The following is a 15,542-nucleotide window of genomic DNA, read 5'->3' on the forward strand; positions in this document are numbered from 1 at the left end:
TAATTTTCGCTTGATCTGATTTTTTCTTTGTGTTTTTTTGTATAATTCCATACTAGTCTGAACTTCTAGTTTTTTAGGAATGTACTTATTTTGTTTTATTGAAGTGTACTGCACTTTGTACTTATATCTTGTTTTTATTTCTTTGCTTGTGTGCATGGAGCTTGTTTTTTATTTTGCATGGTTACAATATGTGAACTGCTTAGATACTAGATGAGAAGTAATAGTTTCCACAATTTTCCCCGCTTGTAGGTTTTGTACTACATGCAGGTAGTCTCAAGAACTTCATAATAGTTGCAAGCGTACTTCTTGTTTGCAAGTTCCGCACTGCACATTAGATTGCGTTTAATTTGTACTGTTTTTTTGCAGAAAATTCCCCAACGAGCTGTTAGGTATCTCCGGCTCAAGAAGAAAGGAATTCTCCAAGTTGTTCTTGGTAATGGACACCTTAAACCAGCCAAGTACCGTGTAGGCGTTGACGGGCGGCTGTGTCTGCAGAAAGGGTGGAAGGAATTTGTCACTGATAGCGGCCTGAAGTCTGAGCAAGTTGTTGTCCTCAACTTCTTTGAACTCAAGGATCGTACGGTTAGAATCACATTTGACGTGATTGGTTAAGGTTATGAGGTAGATTTTTAATAAGTACTTTTGCGTGTCGAACGCTTCATATTTTTGATGTGTTTTGTAATAAGCACTTTTGTGATCTGAACCGCTTCAATTATTATTCCGAACTTCATGCTGCCAGTGAGCTAACTGCATTTCTAACATCGTTTTTAGATTAATATGTGTCAAAGTTTTACTCTAGACTGCTATATATATGGTATACTATATACACAATTTGTCTTTAGATGGTTTAGTAGAATAACTCATAGTCAGTGGGAAATTTGTCTTTACACGAAATTTAAACTGATACATAAGTCATATAGATAAGCAAACTGCTATGCATATGATTAATTTATTGAAGTTCATCTATTTGGTCGTTAACCTGCTGCTTCTCCACGGTGACTGGAGCGTGTCTAATGTCGCACTTTCTTTTGTTTTCCGTGGCGGTGTTGCTGGTTCTTGTCTCTGCACCGTTGTGTTTGTAGTCCCTCGCGTGCTGGTTGATGGTGGCTTTTGTTTTTGAGTGCTATGAACTGCATCCTTCGTTGCACCCCGCGTGCTTGTTGATGGCCGCTTTCGTTTTCCAGTGATGTGAACTGCATCCTTCTTTGCTCCCCGCGTGCTGGTTGATGGCTGCTTTTGTTTTCCAGTGCTGTGAACTGCATCCTTCTTTGCTCCCCGCATGCTGGTTGATGGCTGCTTTTGTTTTTGAGTGCTGTGAACTGCATCCTTTCGTGCTCCTACCTTGTTTTTTGAAAGTGGTGTCGTTCTCGGTTGTTTCTGTACAGCAGCATTCCCTTGTGGTGGTCTTGTTGGCATTGTTTCTTCATGTTCTTCGTCCTCTTCACTCTCTTCTTCCTCCTCTTCTTGCTCTTCCTCATCTTCATCATCTGTTTCTTCATAAGCCACTGCTTCTTCAGTTTCTTCATGTTCTTCGTCCTCTTCACTCTCTTCTTCCTCCTCTTCTTCATTTGCTTCTTCATAAACCATTTCTTCTTCAGTTGTGTCGCCATCTTCTTCTTTGATTTCATCTTCCTCGTCTTCCTCATTTTCTGATCTTGTTCTTTTGGGGCAGGTTCTTGAATTGTGTCTCTTCCTCTTTTTCCAGATGCTACAACGTCTCGGTTTCGTCCATTTCTTAGTGTTGTGAGTGGAATTTCTGTTTGGTTGTGCATCGCCATGTCCTTGTTTTTCTTGTTCATGTCTTTTTGTACATGTCCTGGAATTGTTGCCTCTGATTTCATTACATGTCTTGCACCTTCTTATTCCCAGTGGGTGACCATCACTGTCCAGCTCAGGCTGTGGCTTACTGTTTTTGTCATCATTTTTCTCCTTGCATGCAACCTTTTTCTGGGTTGCGTCGCCCCTTTCTTCCTTCCTCTTGTGTTTGAAACAGGAGGTGGAAGAATTGTTTCTTTTTTGATAGCACCAGTTCCGCTATGTTCGGTATTTTCTACTTGCTCGGCATTATTGTCATGCTGGGATTTCTCTGCTTGCTTTAGTTTTGCTTCTTCTTCTTCTTCTTTGTTGAGCACATATACTTCCTCGATCCGTGCCCTCATACCAGACAACACTCTGTGGCACCCAGCGTCGGACCTTGTCGCTCTGTTTGCAAGGTCCATTGCTGTTTCTGTCAACAATTTTCTACGGCAAAAAAGCGATGTTCCATCTGGTGTTGTTTGTTCATAGTCTCTTCTGTCAAACGTCGCATTTGATCTTGCGTTACGGGTGTATCTTTTCATGATGTACACCTCAGGAATCTTGAGTACTCTCAAATGAGAAAGCATGCATAACACATGGACGCAAAAGAGCCCTGCAGACAACACATGATTTCTTTGTTTTGTAAGTGAACTGCATGAAATTAATAAACACATATTTTTTTGTTATTTGTTCATTTTAAAGAAGTGAACTTCATTTGGTTTTGTGAATTAGTCATGCATGTGGACTTTTTAAAGTCCAGTAAGTGAGCTTTCATGCATGACTATCAGAAACTAGAATTTTTTGTGATAGGAGTCTCACCTGTGTGTGTCCAGAGTTTGCATTCACATTCGTAGACACCTTTCCATTCATCGGCGACCACTTGGAAATTATGCCTTGCCCAGTCAAATGCATCCGATCTGTTGTAGTGGTGTACGGGATACTTTGTCGGGTTCTCAGGGCACCGTTCTGCTCTGAATGCAGTGCTACGGTAGAGTGTTTCTTTGAAATCTGCAAACACTGCCCTTGTATACACTTTTGATAGCTGAACTTCGAACCCAAACTGGGTTGTTGTCTTTACTTCTGACTGCATGATCAGAAATGCACAGTTACGAACTAGATAAATGAAAAAATTGTTTGTTTCTGTAGTTATATTTTTTAGCAGTTTTTGATGGACCTTTTTTGTTTACCTCATTTGCTACTGTCTCTGCGTGCTCGACGGCCTTCCTGGTCTGAATGCACTTGTCCACCTGCTGAGCAAACAGATGGAGATCATGCTTCTCTTTGACAAAGTTTTGCTTCAGTATGCGGTTCATGCTCTCGCTTCTCTGCGTGGAAGTCATCCGAGCACAGAAAACTTCCTTGTAGTAAGCCGAGATCCACTCGTGCCTGTCTTCCCACAGCGAATTCATCACTTCGTCGTCTTGCAAGTTGTATCTCTGAATGAGGTCCTTCCATGCTCGTTCAAATTCTGACGGCATTAGTGGGTGGTTGAGCACTGCATTGAGATCATCCTTGAGTTTCTCGTGCGCCTTATACAGCAAGGCGAGGTGGTCTTTGTACTTCTTCATGATATGCCCCCGACACAACTTATGCAGAGTATGTGGGAGGATAGTTTTTAATGCTGCCTTCATCGAAGAACACTAGTCTGAGAAGGCACAAATAGTGTTTTTTTATTAAGTTGTTTGTGTGTGTGTGTAAGATAGATGGAAGAAATATAAGTGCACCAAACAAACGTAAGTATGCAGGGTTTTTTTTGTACATGTGAGGATGCAGATTGGCGGCTTGTTGTTCATACACCTCAGAAATGTTTTGAAAACCCACTCGAACGATGGTATTGTCTCATCTCGCACGAGGGCAACAGCAAATATGGTGCTCTATAGATGATGGTTCACTCCCACGAAGACTCCCAGCGGCATGTGGAATTTGTTAGTTTTATACGTCGTGTCAAATGTAACACAGTCTCCAAAATCTTCATACGATCCTTTGCAACTTGCGTTGGCCCAAAAGACGTTTCTTACACGGTTATCTGCATCAATGTCATAATCATAGAAGAACTATGGGTTTATCTTCTGCATCTTCTCGAAGAAATCCAGAAGTTTCTTGACATCATCTTGGGACTCTTCTCTGGCAAACTTTTGTTTCCTGCATTTTCAAACGCAATGCAAACTCATCTCATCAAACAGGAAATAATTACCGACAGGATGCTCAAGCGATATGTTCTGTGATGTGCTTACTTGTTTACCCAGTCGCGGCTAGTATGTCCCATGTACTGCAGACCACCGGACATACGCGACACCGTTGACATCATCTGAGCATGTGTGTGGTTGTCTAGTTGCATGTCTTTCACTAACTGGTCTATCAAAGGATCTTCTTTTTTGTGCGATCGCTTGTGCAAAAGCATCCCGGGGCTTTCCAGCATCTTGTGATTGTGGTTGAGTCCAACCATTTCTATCACAAATTTGCTGTCCTTCCTCTTTTTGACTCTAATCTTTGCCTTGCAGTCAATCCTTTTTTATGTTTTCTGACGTTTCCTTTGATAATCTGACACAGTCTACTTGTGTGTCCCTTCTCTTGAGCAGACAATGTAGGTATTTGTCTTGTGTTGTGCCCTCTGGCGTATGCCAAACCCTGCACATCTTGCATAATTGTTGTAAAAGTCCCATGTCTTGTCGTATGTGGTGCACTTCATTCCAGCGGCAGGTATGAGGTTCAGCGGCATGTTTTAATCCTGCATTAAGCGCAATGCTCTATGAGATAATTTGTTCTGTTCTGTTTTTTAAATACGAGGAGTGCATACGAGTTTAAAAAAGCATTGCAGTGTTCCTAAGTTTTCAGAAGAATCCAATGTATTAGATGCTAGGTCAAACCTCACAAGAAATATCAGTGTGCACTGCAATGTTATCTGAATGGACTGCAACTATTATTATTATTTTTCAGAACATAAACTTACATGTGTGTAGAGTCGTTCACCCGATGGTGTTTGCAGCTCGCCGGGTTGTATTGGACATGGTGGGGTTATAGCAGATCTGTGTAGTTGAGGATCTCGCGGCGGCAATAGTGAGGAGGATTTGTACCTGCTGTTGACTTTTGACCGAGGCGCCTTTGGTGGTCGCTTTGTCAAAGTTGATGCAGCAGCTCTGCTTGGAGCTCTGTTTTTTGGTGCAGCAGGTGGACGCTGAGCTCTGTTTTAGGGTGCAGCAGGTGGACGTGGTGGTAATCCAGTGTTGTGACGATGTCTCAGTGGATTGGTTTGAAAATTTTGGAGCGGTGGCACATCATCATCATCTGCTGCAACATCGTGTTCAACCGCATCATCATTGTCTGTTCGGACATGCTGTCCAAACGTAGTGAACTCGTGCTTATACTCTGGGTTGAGAACTGTTATTGGGTCATCTTCATCATCGTCATCTTCATCCTCCTGTCGGTGAGTGCCCTCCCAGATGAAGGTGACATCATTGTCATCCTCGACTACCTCTTCTCCCTGGAAAAAATCCTCTTCCGGATAGTAGTGCACCCTGTTTGTTGTCGTGAAGAATCCTCGAGGAATCTCAAGGGTAACCCAGCCAGTATCTCTTTCAGAAGAAGCTTTACTCTTCTGAAAGTTGTTGTTCCCTGGGTTGTCAATTATGCGCGGCATTTTGTATCTGCTGAACGTCATTTCCTGCACACAAAATGACCGAGCTGCATTGTCAGGCAAAATGAACTGAATCATGCGAACTGCAATGTGTTACAAATGGTACTGCGAAACTAATGCATGCTGACTGCATCACCCTGCAATGTGAACTGAAGTAACCGCACTGCATCGTTGTCCATAATGAACCTACACAAGCGTACTGCATAACCGAGCAAGTTCACTGCATTTCCCCCCACAACGAACCGAAGCAACCGCACTGCATCATTTTTGTAGGCGTACTGGACTGCGTGTACTGCTTTGTCTGGAATAACTAAACTGATATGGTTGAGGAAGTGTACTGCTTACCTCGTGTTGCAGTGATTTCTTGTGTTTGTAGGAGGAAGTTCTCTTCTCGTCCGTCTGCACAACTTTCGCGTTCGCCTGTGCAGTCCACTTGCCCTTCAGAAGTTCATGAGCGGTCTGGACGTTGCTCAAGGTGAACGGAGACGGAGGATTTGCTCTGAAGGTCGTTGCAGACTTAATCCAAGAAGCTGCCGTGGATGAAGGAACCTTGCGCACGGTCCTCCTTGCTCGAATTGGTTTGATGTCGAGGCGGCACCAATCCACATCCGATGAAGTACAGCTAATTGCAGGCCCGGAGGAGTTCGACGGCGGCGTTACCGACCTGCTGCCGTGGAAGAAGGCCGATATGCTGGTGGGGGAAGCGTTGCTCGGTTGCTGCCGCGGAAGAAGGCCGAGCGGCGATGGGCGGCGGCGCTGCTTGGCCGCTGCCGCGGAAGAAGGCCTGGAGGGGAGGGGCGGCGTTGCTGCCGGCCGCTGCCGCAGAAGAAGGCCGGGAGGGGAGGGCGGTGGCGCTCCCAGGCAGCCGCCGCGGGAGAAAGCGGGGAGGGGAGAGGCGGCATCGCTGCCAGGCCGCCGCCGCGGAAGAAGGCCGGGAAGGGAGGGGCGACAACGCTTCCAGGCCGCTGCCACGGAAGAAGGCCGGGAGGGGAGGGCGGCGGCGCTCCCAGGCCGCTGCCGCGGTAGAAGGTCGGGAGGGGAGGGGCGGCGGCGCTCCCAGGCCGCTGCCGCGGTAGAAGGTCGGGAGGGGAGGGGCGGCGGCGCTCCCAGGCCGCTGCCGCAGTAGAAGGTCGGAAGGGGAGGGGCGGCGGCGATCTGGTGGGGGATGTGTAGAATAAGGCTGGTGTTATTAGAATAAGACTCTTAAGGGGTGTTATCATAATAGACCCACCCTATATATATATACACACATCTGGGCTATTCTGTTTCGCGTAACAAAATATTATTCTGTTACCCTACTTGAACTCATGGTTTCAGGCGGTTGTACTGATGATTTTCATCTTGTCGAACTGATCGTCTTTTCGTCGGAATGGGGCGTGTAATATATCGTTGGAAAGCTCTTGACATCTACATTACAAATATATAGAATTTTTTTGCAAAATCATCAGGTTTAAGAGCAGTTTTGAAAAAACCGTTTTTTTTCAAAACCGAAAACGCGAATCGTATTTTGGACTCAATTTTCAAACGGTTTGTCGGAATTGAGCAAATAAGATGGCGTTGGAAAGCTGGTAAAAATCCTCATATTCCATATATCTACTGTTTTTTCAAATTATATACAATTTAAAAGTAATTTGAAAAACGGTGAAATTCTGGGCAAAACGTATTTTCGCTTTTTTTGCAAACGGTTTGTCAGATTGACGCAAATGATACGGCGTTGGAAAGCTATGGAAAATGCGCAACTTTTTTGTATAGAAATGTTTATCTAATTCCTTACGGTTTAAAAACGAATTCGAATACGGTCAAATTTGATTTTGAACGTGATTTGTTTTAAAGTTTGTCGAAATGGGGCAAATAATATACCGTTGGATAGCTATTTAAAATGCGAAACTTAGTCGTACTGATATATGTGTATGCGAAACTTAGTTGAACGTTTTCTCTACTTCACAACCGTTTAAGAGTAATTTTGAATACAGCATGACGGATCATGTTGTTTTCTCGTCTGAAAAATAGAGTAGTCGTACTGATATATGTGTATGCTTGTACTGTGCTATTTTTTGTAGAGTAATTTTGAATGGCTCCGAAAAAGGGTACTTATACTGATGTTTTCATGGGTTTGTACTAAGCATGTTTTCACTAACTAGACTTTGCTCTATTTTTTGGGTAATATTTTTCTCGTAAGTTTTCAATGGTTTACTGTATCCTAGCCCAGAACTTGCATGGTTTTTATTGTTGAACTGAATGTTATTTTTTTGCCAATTTTTTTGCGTGTTTTTTTAAGTCAATTTTTTTTGCAACGAATGTTCTCGAAAATGCGAAACTTGATCATGTTGAATGTTTTCTCAAATTCACAATCGTTTAAGAGTAATTTTGAATACAGCAAGACAAACTTTTTTTCCTGTCTGAAAAACAAAGTACTCATATTGATGTATGTGTGTATTTGTACTGAGCTATTTTTTATAGAGTAATTTTGAATGGTTCTGGAAAAAGAGTACTTGAACTGATATCCGCATGGTCGTGATATCTTTTTCGTATAGAATTTTTTTTCTAATTCCTTACGGTTTAAACTCGAATTCAAATATGGTCAAATTTGATTTCGAACGCGATTTTTTTTAAAAGTTTGTCGAAATGGGGCAAATAGTATAACGTTGGAAAGATATCAAAAAATGCGAAACAGAGTACTCGTACTGATCTATTTGTGTGTTTGTACCGAGGTATTTTTCATAGAGTAAATTTGAATGGTTTTAAAATAAGTGTAATCAAACTGATGTTTGTATGAGTTTGTATTGAGCGTACTTTCACAGGCTAGACTTTACTTTGTTTTTTCTCTACGGTTTTCCTCATAACTTTGCAAAGGTTTACGGTATTATTGTCGCCTAACTTGCATGGTTTTTATCATTGAACTGAATGACATTTTTTTCAAAAACAAAATGTTTTGTGTGTTTTTTAACTCAACATTTTATTTTATTTTTTAAATGGTTCGATAATGTGGATTTATATAAGCCAACTCTTTTAGGTTTTAATTTTAAATTTGCTTCCTCTGTCCGAACTGATGATGTCGTTAGCTCCGGACTTGAATGGCTTATCTAGTTGAATTAATTGAATTTAAAATAATAAAATGCGATGTTTGTTTTCTTTTTTGTTTTCTTGAAACTCGAATATTTTTACAACGAAATTCTGGACTTGTCTCTTTTTGCAACTTGAACATTTTCTTGTTGATATTCTTTCTTATTTTTCATAATGTTCTCTTTATTTCGGACCTCTCTTTTTCATGGTTTCGAACTTTTCGCTTTCTTAACTTTGCACTTTCTGGATTCCTTGTACCCAAACCTCCTCAATTCTCCAGTAATGTCTCTCATTTCTTTCTTTTCTAAGTTTTTTAAAGGGGTTTTTGGAACAGTGAAACTATTTATCTGTGAACTTATGGACTTTTTTTGCCATGAACTTACCAACATTTATTCTACCAAATGCGCGCACTTTTCAGCCAACATTTTTAAAACGCTTCAGCCAATGTAGGCATAACATCAAATAGGCAAGGGCGAAATACAAAAAAAAGGAAGACATCAGTTTTAGCTCTTCACAGTATAAGTATATCATCCAACGTGTACTCGGTGTCAACTTGCATAACATGACACAGAGCAATAGCAACATCGTACCATTAGCAATAGATAGCAACTCAGAATATATCTTTTTCTACATACAATGCCATGATATTTACACGTAATGGTTGGCAAGTACATGTCAAGCGAAACAAAGTTTCAACAGAAATGACTTCTTTTTTAGTAGTGCATGTCAAAACAGTGGTATCTTATTTTCTTGATCCTCGGAATTTGGGTGAAGAGAGTGTAACAAGAGAAGTGAAACCATGCCACCACCTAGTACTTGCATCAGTACACTTCTTTTTGAGATCATAGCGTAAGGCAGTGAGGTTGCAAGTTCAAACACATGCCTGAATTGAACTCAAATAAGAAACTGAACTCCAACTACAATAAGAATTGAACTGAAAGAAATTTATAAACTGAACCGAACTGAAAGAAGAAATTGGACATCATATGTACAGCAAGAAATAAACTTGAGCAGTACCAACTACTAAACAAAAAGATTGGTTTACTGAACCTAGAGATTATATATTGGTGAATTTTTTTCTCCCTAAGAATAATTAATCAAATACATGTACTGTTCGCTAGGTGTTAGCAATAGGTGGCAAAGTAGTAGCGGCACAAAAGAAGGCCACCATGAACAGTGAGTACTACTGCGATACCTAAACTATGTGTTGGCCACGCTTGCTTTACATAGTACTACAAGATTTTTATAAAAAAGTACTAGAAGATTTGTGAATATGAGGTCGTAGAGAAGTTGTACTGAGGGTGTGGATTAGAGTGGCTGGAAGAGGATGCAGCAACACCCACACACACCACCAAATAAGTTCTTCTGTCTCCAGAACACATGTATACATAGATGCATCTCCATCTACAAGGAAGGATAGATGAGGTACTGTAATTTATAAGAAAAAATAGGTATGCTAGAATGTAAACCTGGAAAGGGAAAAACAAGTGCAATGTTTTTACGGAAAAATGCCCGCGGGGTCGGTTCCATAGCTCTTTCCACTTGCAGCCACTAACACAAACACTAACAAGGAAAAGGCACACATAATTACACAGGGGAAATCAGTTACATGCCCAACCAAGATTAATAATTACTTGTTCTACTTCCATGGTTTCACACGATGCTATGGACCTTGTGAAGCAACCTAACCTGAAACTACTTCTCATTCAGCTTAAATTTAACCCCACATAATTCAGTTTTGGCTCAGACATTAATAGGGGAAAAGCACCTTTGCATCTGTTTTTGTTCTAGGTAAGTGAATGTTTACAAACAGTACATGATACTGGAACATTTTCATCAAGAAATAGAAAAAATGCCTATAGTTGAATGGGAACATTTTCTTGTTCAGTAATAGAGGGAACTTAGTTTTTAGACCATTGGCCATTATTCCACACATGGAAATGAAAATAGAGTCAAAGCACTTCCTAAAAAGGTTCCATTGGCATGCCGAAGTTGCTTTTTTACTCGATCAATTCTGAAAAGATCAATGCCAAGAATAATATCATAACTTGATTTTTCTAATGGATACATACTGATGAACTACTACAAATCTTGTTGTTGACCTGTCCTTGTTGTTCAACATGTATTTTATTTTTACAAAATATAATTGAAGAGTACTGAAAATGTGGTGTTTTTTTTAAATATATATATGAACTTTACTGAAAAGAACGTCTGAACATTTGGGACGATAGTTTGTGAACTTCTCGATGATATTTTTTAAATGTTTGTGCGACCGAAAATAGAAAAGAGTGGCAAATCAGATTTGCACTTTCCTGTACAAAAAGTTTGAACTCCATGTCAAATGATTGGTTTCAGTAGCAAAAAAATTGGCTGAACCTCTTACGCACAAAACTGAATTTGATTCAACCTTCACACATCAAGAAGTTTGAACTTCACTAAAAATTTAAATAGTTCAACCAAATACATACAAACAGAAAACATGCTATAATTGGTCCTGTTTAGACATCAAGAAAATATTTAGAGATCACAGTTCAAAATTTTGTTTTGCGAACTCTCAAGCAAGCATCAATTGAACATACGCGGAGATACGAGGATGAGATGACGAAAGCTAACCTTTAGTAGATGGTGAAGAACGGCCGACGACATCGGTTGAATAATAGACCACAAGAATTAGATAAATGAACCACTGTTTCTAACCACATAAATGTAGAACTGTAGGAATTAGCAAAATTGAACTACCATTTGATGCTCATGCTTCTATTATTTTTTAGTGATAATGAGATAAACAAGTATTAAGAAAAACATGAGCTAGGGAAAAGGAAAAACAAGTTATACAGTAGAACGACACAACAAAATGCACGAACAAACTATGTGATGCAAGTACACCATGTGATGCAAGTACCAACTCTTTTTCTCTCTGAAACAAGCAAGATTCACACAAACATCCTGCATTTCTAGCATCAGAAGTTACTTGTCATGAACTGACAGATTTACACAAGTAGACCAACCAATGGTGAAATCTACTAATTGTTTTAAGGAATCAGTAATTTGGTACCCGCTAGGGATTCATGTGTTTCGTTGTACTAAATTTAACAACGAAAATGCAGATTCATAGAGAAAACAACCCAAAAGAAGTGATGTCACCGTGTCCCGTTGTAGCTCAGCGTGTGTAGTGTACTTGCACTTATGATCAACCATTTTTTGACTAGATATTTCATGGGAGTCTAGGGTGCTTGCATTAAAATGCAAAGTTGCAGTGCGCCAATCTTTTCTTTGTTTAATCCTTGAACTGAAGGAAGCTCTTGACTTGTAAGATGAATCGAAAATGCATCCAAAGGTGTACTGAAAAAACTGAAGCCCCGGGAAGCCTTTACTACGAGCAGGATAAGGGCTGGGGCTTTCTATGCTGGTGGAGCGCCATGTCCTCCGTCGTCAGCGAGCTCCGGCCATGAACCCACTGAGGGAGTCCTGGACTAAGGGGTCCTCGGGCGTCCGGCCTGTTATCCATGGGCCGGACTGATGGGCTATGAAGACATGAAGACCGAAGACTCTACCCGTGTCCGGACTGGGTTCTCCTTGGCGTGGAAGGCAAGCTAGGCGACCGACTATGAAGATTCCTTCCTATGTAACCGCCTCTATGTAACCCTAGATTCCCTCGGTGTCTATATAAACCGGAGGGTGTAGTCCGGAAAGAATACACTCATTACCATAGTCATACAGGCTAGACTTCTAGGGTTTAGCCATTACGATCTCGTGGTAGATCAACTCTTGTAACACTCATATTCATCAAGATCAATCAAGCAGGAAGTAGGGTATTACCTCCATAGAGAGGGCCCGAACCTGGGTAAACATCGTGTCCCTTGTCTCTTATTACCATCGACCTTAGACGCACAGTTCGGGACCCCCTACCCGAGATCCGCCGGTTTTGACACCGACATTGGTGCTTTCATTGAGAGTTCCACTGTGCCGTCGACGAAAGGTTCGATGGCCCCTTCGATCGTCCATAGTGACGCTGTCCAGGGAGAAACCTTCCTCCCAGGACAGATCTTTGTGTTCGGCGGCTTCGTACTGCGGGCCAACTCGCTTGGCCATCTGGAGCAGATTGATAGTTACGCCCCTGGCCATCAGGTCAGATTCGAAAGCTTGAACTACATCGCGGACGTCCGCGGAGACTTGATCTTCGACGGATTCGAGACGGCGACGATCGCTCCCCCTCGCTCCGATGAACATGACTTAAATCTGTCATCGGGTCACATCCAGGAGATGGTTCCTATTGCTGCAACAGCCTTAGAGACGGAGCAGATCGTGCCATCCGAGGCCACAGAGTCCGCGGCGTTGGAGCCGCACACAGACTCAACACCCTGCAATATTTGCATCAACGGAACTCCAGACTCGTCTCCGGCTATAAGTTCCAGACCATGTACGCCTGCGGACATCGAGCTGGATCGGTTATTGATTTTTGAATTCGGCGTCGCAGACATCTTCCAGCACTCACCTTTGGGTGATGTGTTAAACTCTTTAAACAATTTGTCCTTGGAGAAGGACTCATAGCCGAACTATGTTCGGTTTGAGCTAGAAGCTGATGATGGGGAATTTTGCTTCCCACCTGCCACCCACTTCATAGCCACTGTCGATGACTTAACTGACGTGCTTGATTGTGGCTCCGAAGACATCGACAGTATGGACGACGATGCCGACAAGGAGCAAGGCCAAGACCCGCCATTCACCGGACGTTGGACGGCCACCTCTTCGTACGATGTGTACATGGTTGACACACCTAAAAAAGCTAGCGACGATGACAAAGAAGATCCAGTTGCTAATAAACCTTCTGAGACACAGTCCAAGCGCCGGCGCCCTAAACGCCATTCCAAGCCTCGTCGCTCAAAAGATGGCAACACTGGCACCGGAGAAAATAGTACTCCGGGCGACGCCGAAAACAATGAAGACCCTGTTGGAGCTACATCCGAACAGGAGGAACAAGACAACGGGTAAGTTAACCCTGATAAACAGGCCATGCCCAATGACCCGGATAATTATAGTTATCGTCCAGTCTCCGAGGATGAGGAGAGCCTCGGCAGCGAGGATTTCATCATGCCTGAGGCACCCCTCGAGTAGGAGCACTTCAAGCGCCAGCTACTAGCTACTGCAAGAAGCCTGAAGAAAAAGCAGCAGCAACTCAAAGCCGATCAAGACCTACTCATTGACAGATGGACCGATGTCCTGGCAGCAGAAGAACACGGCCCCAAGCGCCCAGCCAAGAGTTACCCAAAGCGCAGACTGCTACCTCAGTTCGACGAGGAGGCACCAGATCCCATACCTCCCTCGCGTAATCCGGAACGACCACCACGTGGTCGGGATAGTGCGGCGGACTGACCACCTTGCGGTCGAGATAAAACGGCAACTCAGGCCGAACAACAGCCCGCCCCACCGCCTCACAAAAATAGGGACAGAACAGCTCGGGATCATACATACGACCTTCGGCAGGACCTGGATAGTAGAGCAGGACATACCAGATCAATCTACGGATCGCGAGGAGGCTTCCCGACTCGGGATGACGGCTACCTATTCGGACGTGACAAACCTAGTCACGCCCGGGCCGATAACCGCAGACGAACTTCATCGGAGGTGCGCTGTGATGCGGCCCGATATAGAGGCGCCGCACACCCTCTCTGCTTCACGGATGAAGTACTAGATCACGAATTCCCGAGGGGTTCAAGCCCGTCAATATTGAATCATACGACGGAACAACCGATCCCGCAGTGTGGATCGAAGATTTTATTCTCCACATCCATATGGCCTGAGGAGACGACCTCCACGCCATCAAATACCTCCCACTAAAATTAAAAGGGCCAGCTAGACACTGGCTAAATAGCCTGCCTGAAAATTCTATCGGCAGCTGGGAGGACTTGGAAGAAGCTTTTCTTGACAACTTCCAAGGCACTTATGTCCGGCCACCAGACGCCGATGACTTAAGTCATATAGTTCAACAACCTGGAGAATCAGCTAGAAAATTCTGGACTAGGTCCCTAACCAAAAAGAACCAGATCATTGACTGTCCGGATGCTGAAGCCCTAGTGGCCTTCAAACACAGCATCCGCGACGAATGGCTCGCCCGCCACCTCGGCCAAGAAAAGCCGAAATCCATGGCAGCCCTCACAGCACTCATGATCCGCTTTTGCGCGGGTGAGGATAGTTGGCTGGCCCGTAGTACAAACACAACCAACGAGGCAGGCCCCTCTGAGGCCAAAAAACAGCACCGGCAAGCTCCGGCACAATAAACACAAACGCCAAAGTAATGGCGATAACATCGATGACACGGCAGTTCACGCCGGATTCAGCGGCTCCAAGTCCGACCAGCGGAAGAAGCCCTAGAAAAGGAACAATGAGGGACCATCCAGCTTGGACCGCATACTCGGCCGTCCGTGCCAAATACATGGCACCCCAGACAAACAAGCCAATCATACCAACAGAGATTGTTGGGTTTTTAAACAGGCTGGCAAGTTAAATGCCGAGAACAAGGAAAAGGGATCACAAAGCGAGGACGAGGACGAAGAGCCCCGGCAGCCGAACACTAGGGGGAAGAAGAAATTTCCCCCTCAAGTCAAAACGGTGAACATGATATACGCTACACATATCCCCAGAAGGGAGCGCAAGCGAGCACTCAGAGACGTCTACACAGTAGAGCCAGTCGCCCCGAAATTCAATCCGTGGTCGTCATTCCCGATCACCTTCGATCGTCAAGATCATCCAACTAGTATCCGCCATGGCGGTTCGGCCGCACTGGTCCTCGACCCAATCATCGAGGGATTTCACCTAACACGAGTCCTAATGGACGGTGGTAGTAGCCTCAACCTGCTCTATCAGGATACAGTGTGCAAAATGGGCATTAATCCCTCACGAGTCAAGCCACAAAGACTACCTTTAAAGGAGTCATACCAGGCGTAGAGGCCCGTTGCACGGGGTCAATCACGCTGGAAGTGGTCTTCGGTTCCCCGGACAACTTCCGAAGCGAAGAGTTAATCTTCGATATCGTCCCCTTCCGCGGCGG

The 15,542-nt window shown here is 43.6% G+C and overlaps 1 protein-coding gene across 1 annotated transcript; it reads right to left on the reverse strand.

Moving 5' to 3' along the window:
* Nucleotides 1–727: 727 nt before the first annotated feature.
* Nucleotides 728–3,365, reverse strand: LOC109761698 (protein FAR1-RELATED SEQUENCE 1-like). Its single transcript, XM_073505695.1, has 3 exons — nt 2,985–3,365; nt 2,739–2,881; nt 728–755 (listed from the first exon to the last, which is right to left on the reverse strand). Exons 1-3 carry the CDS (start codon nt 3,363–3,365, stop codon nt 728–730), a joined length of 552 nt encoding a protein of 183 aa, XP_073361796.1.
* Nucleotides 3,366–15,542: the final 12,177 nt, after the last annotated feature.

The sequence above is a fragment of the Aegilops tauschii genome, chromosome 1 (genome assembly GCF_002575655.3).
Source record: "Aegilops tauschii subsp. strangulata cultivar AL8/78 chromosome 1, Aet v6.0, whole genome shotgun sequence".
NCBI lineage: Eukaryota > Viridiplantae > Streptophyta > Magnoliopsida > Poales > Poaceae > Aegilops > Aegilops tauschii.

Excerpts from the sequence above, each read along its gene's own strand:
- LOC109761698 (XM_073505695.1), bottom strand. The coding sequence starts at position 3,365 with ATGAAGAAGTACAAAGACCACCTCGCCTTGCTGTATAAGGCGCACGAG. Across the intron at positions 2,882-2,984 it reads CAGAGACAGTAGCAAATGAG|TCAGAAGTAAAGACAACAAC; the intron begins GTAAACAAAAAA and ends CTGATCATGCAG. Across the intron at positions 756-2,738 it reads TGCCCTGAGAACCCGACAAA|AAATGCAGTTAGCTCACTGG; the intron begins GTATCCCGTACA and ends AAACGATGTTAG.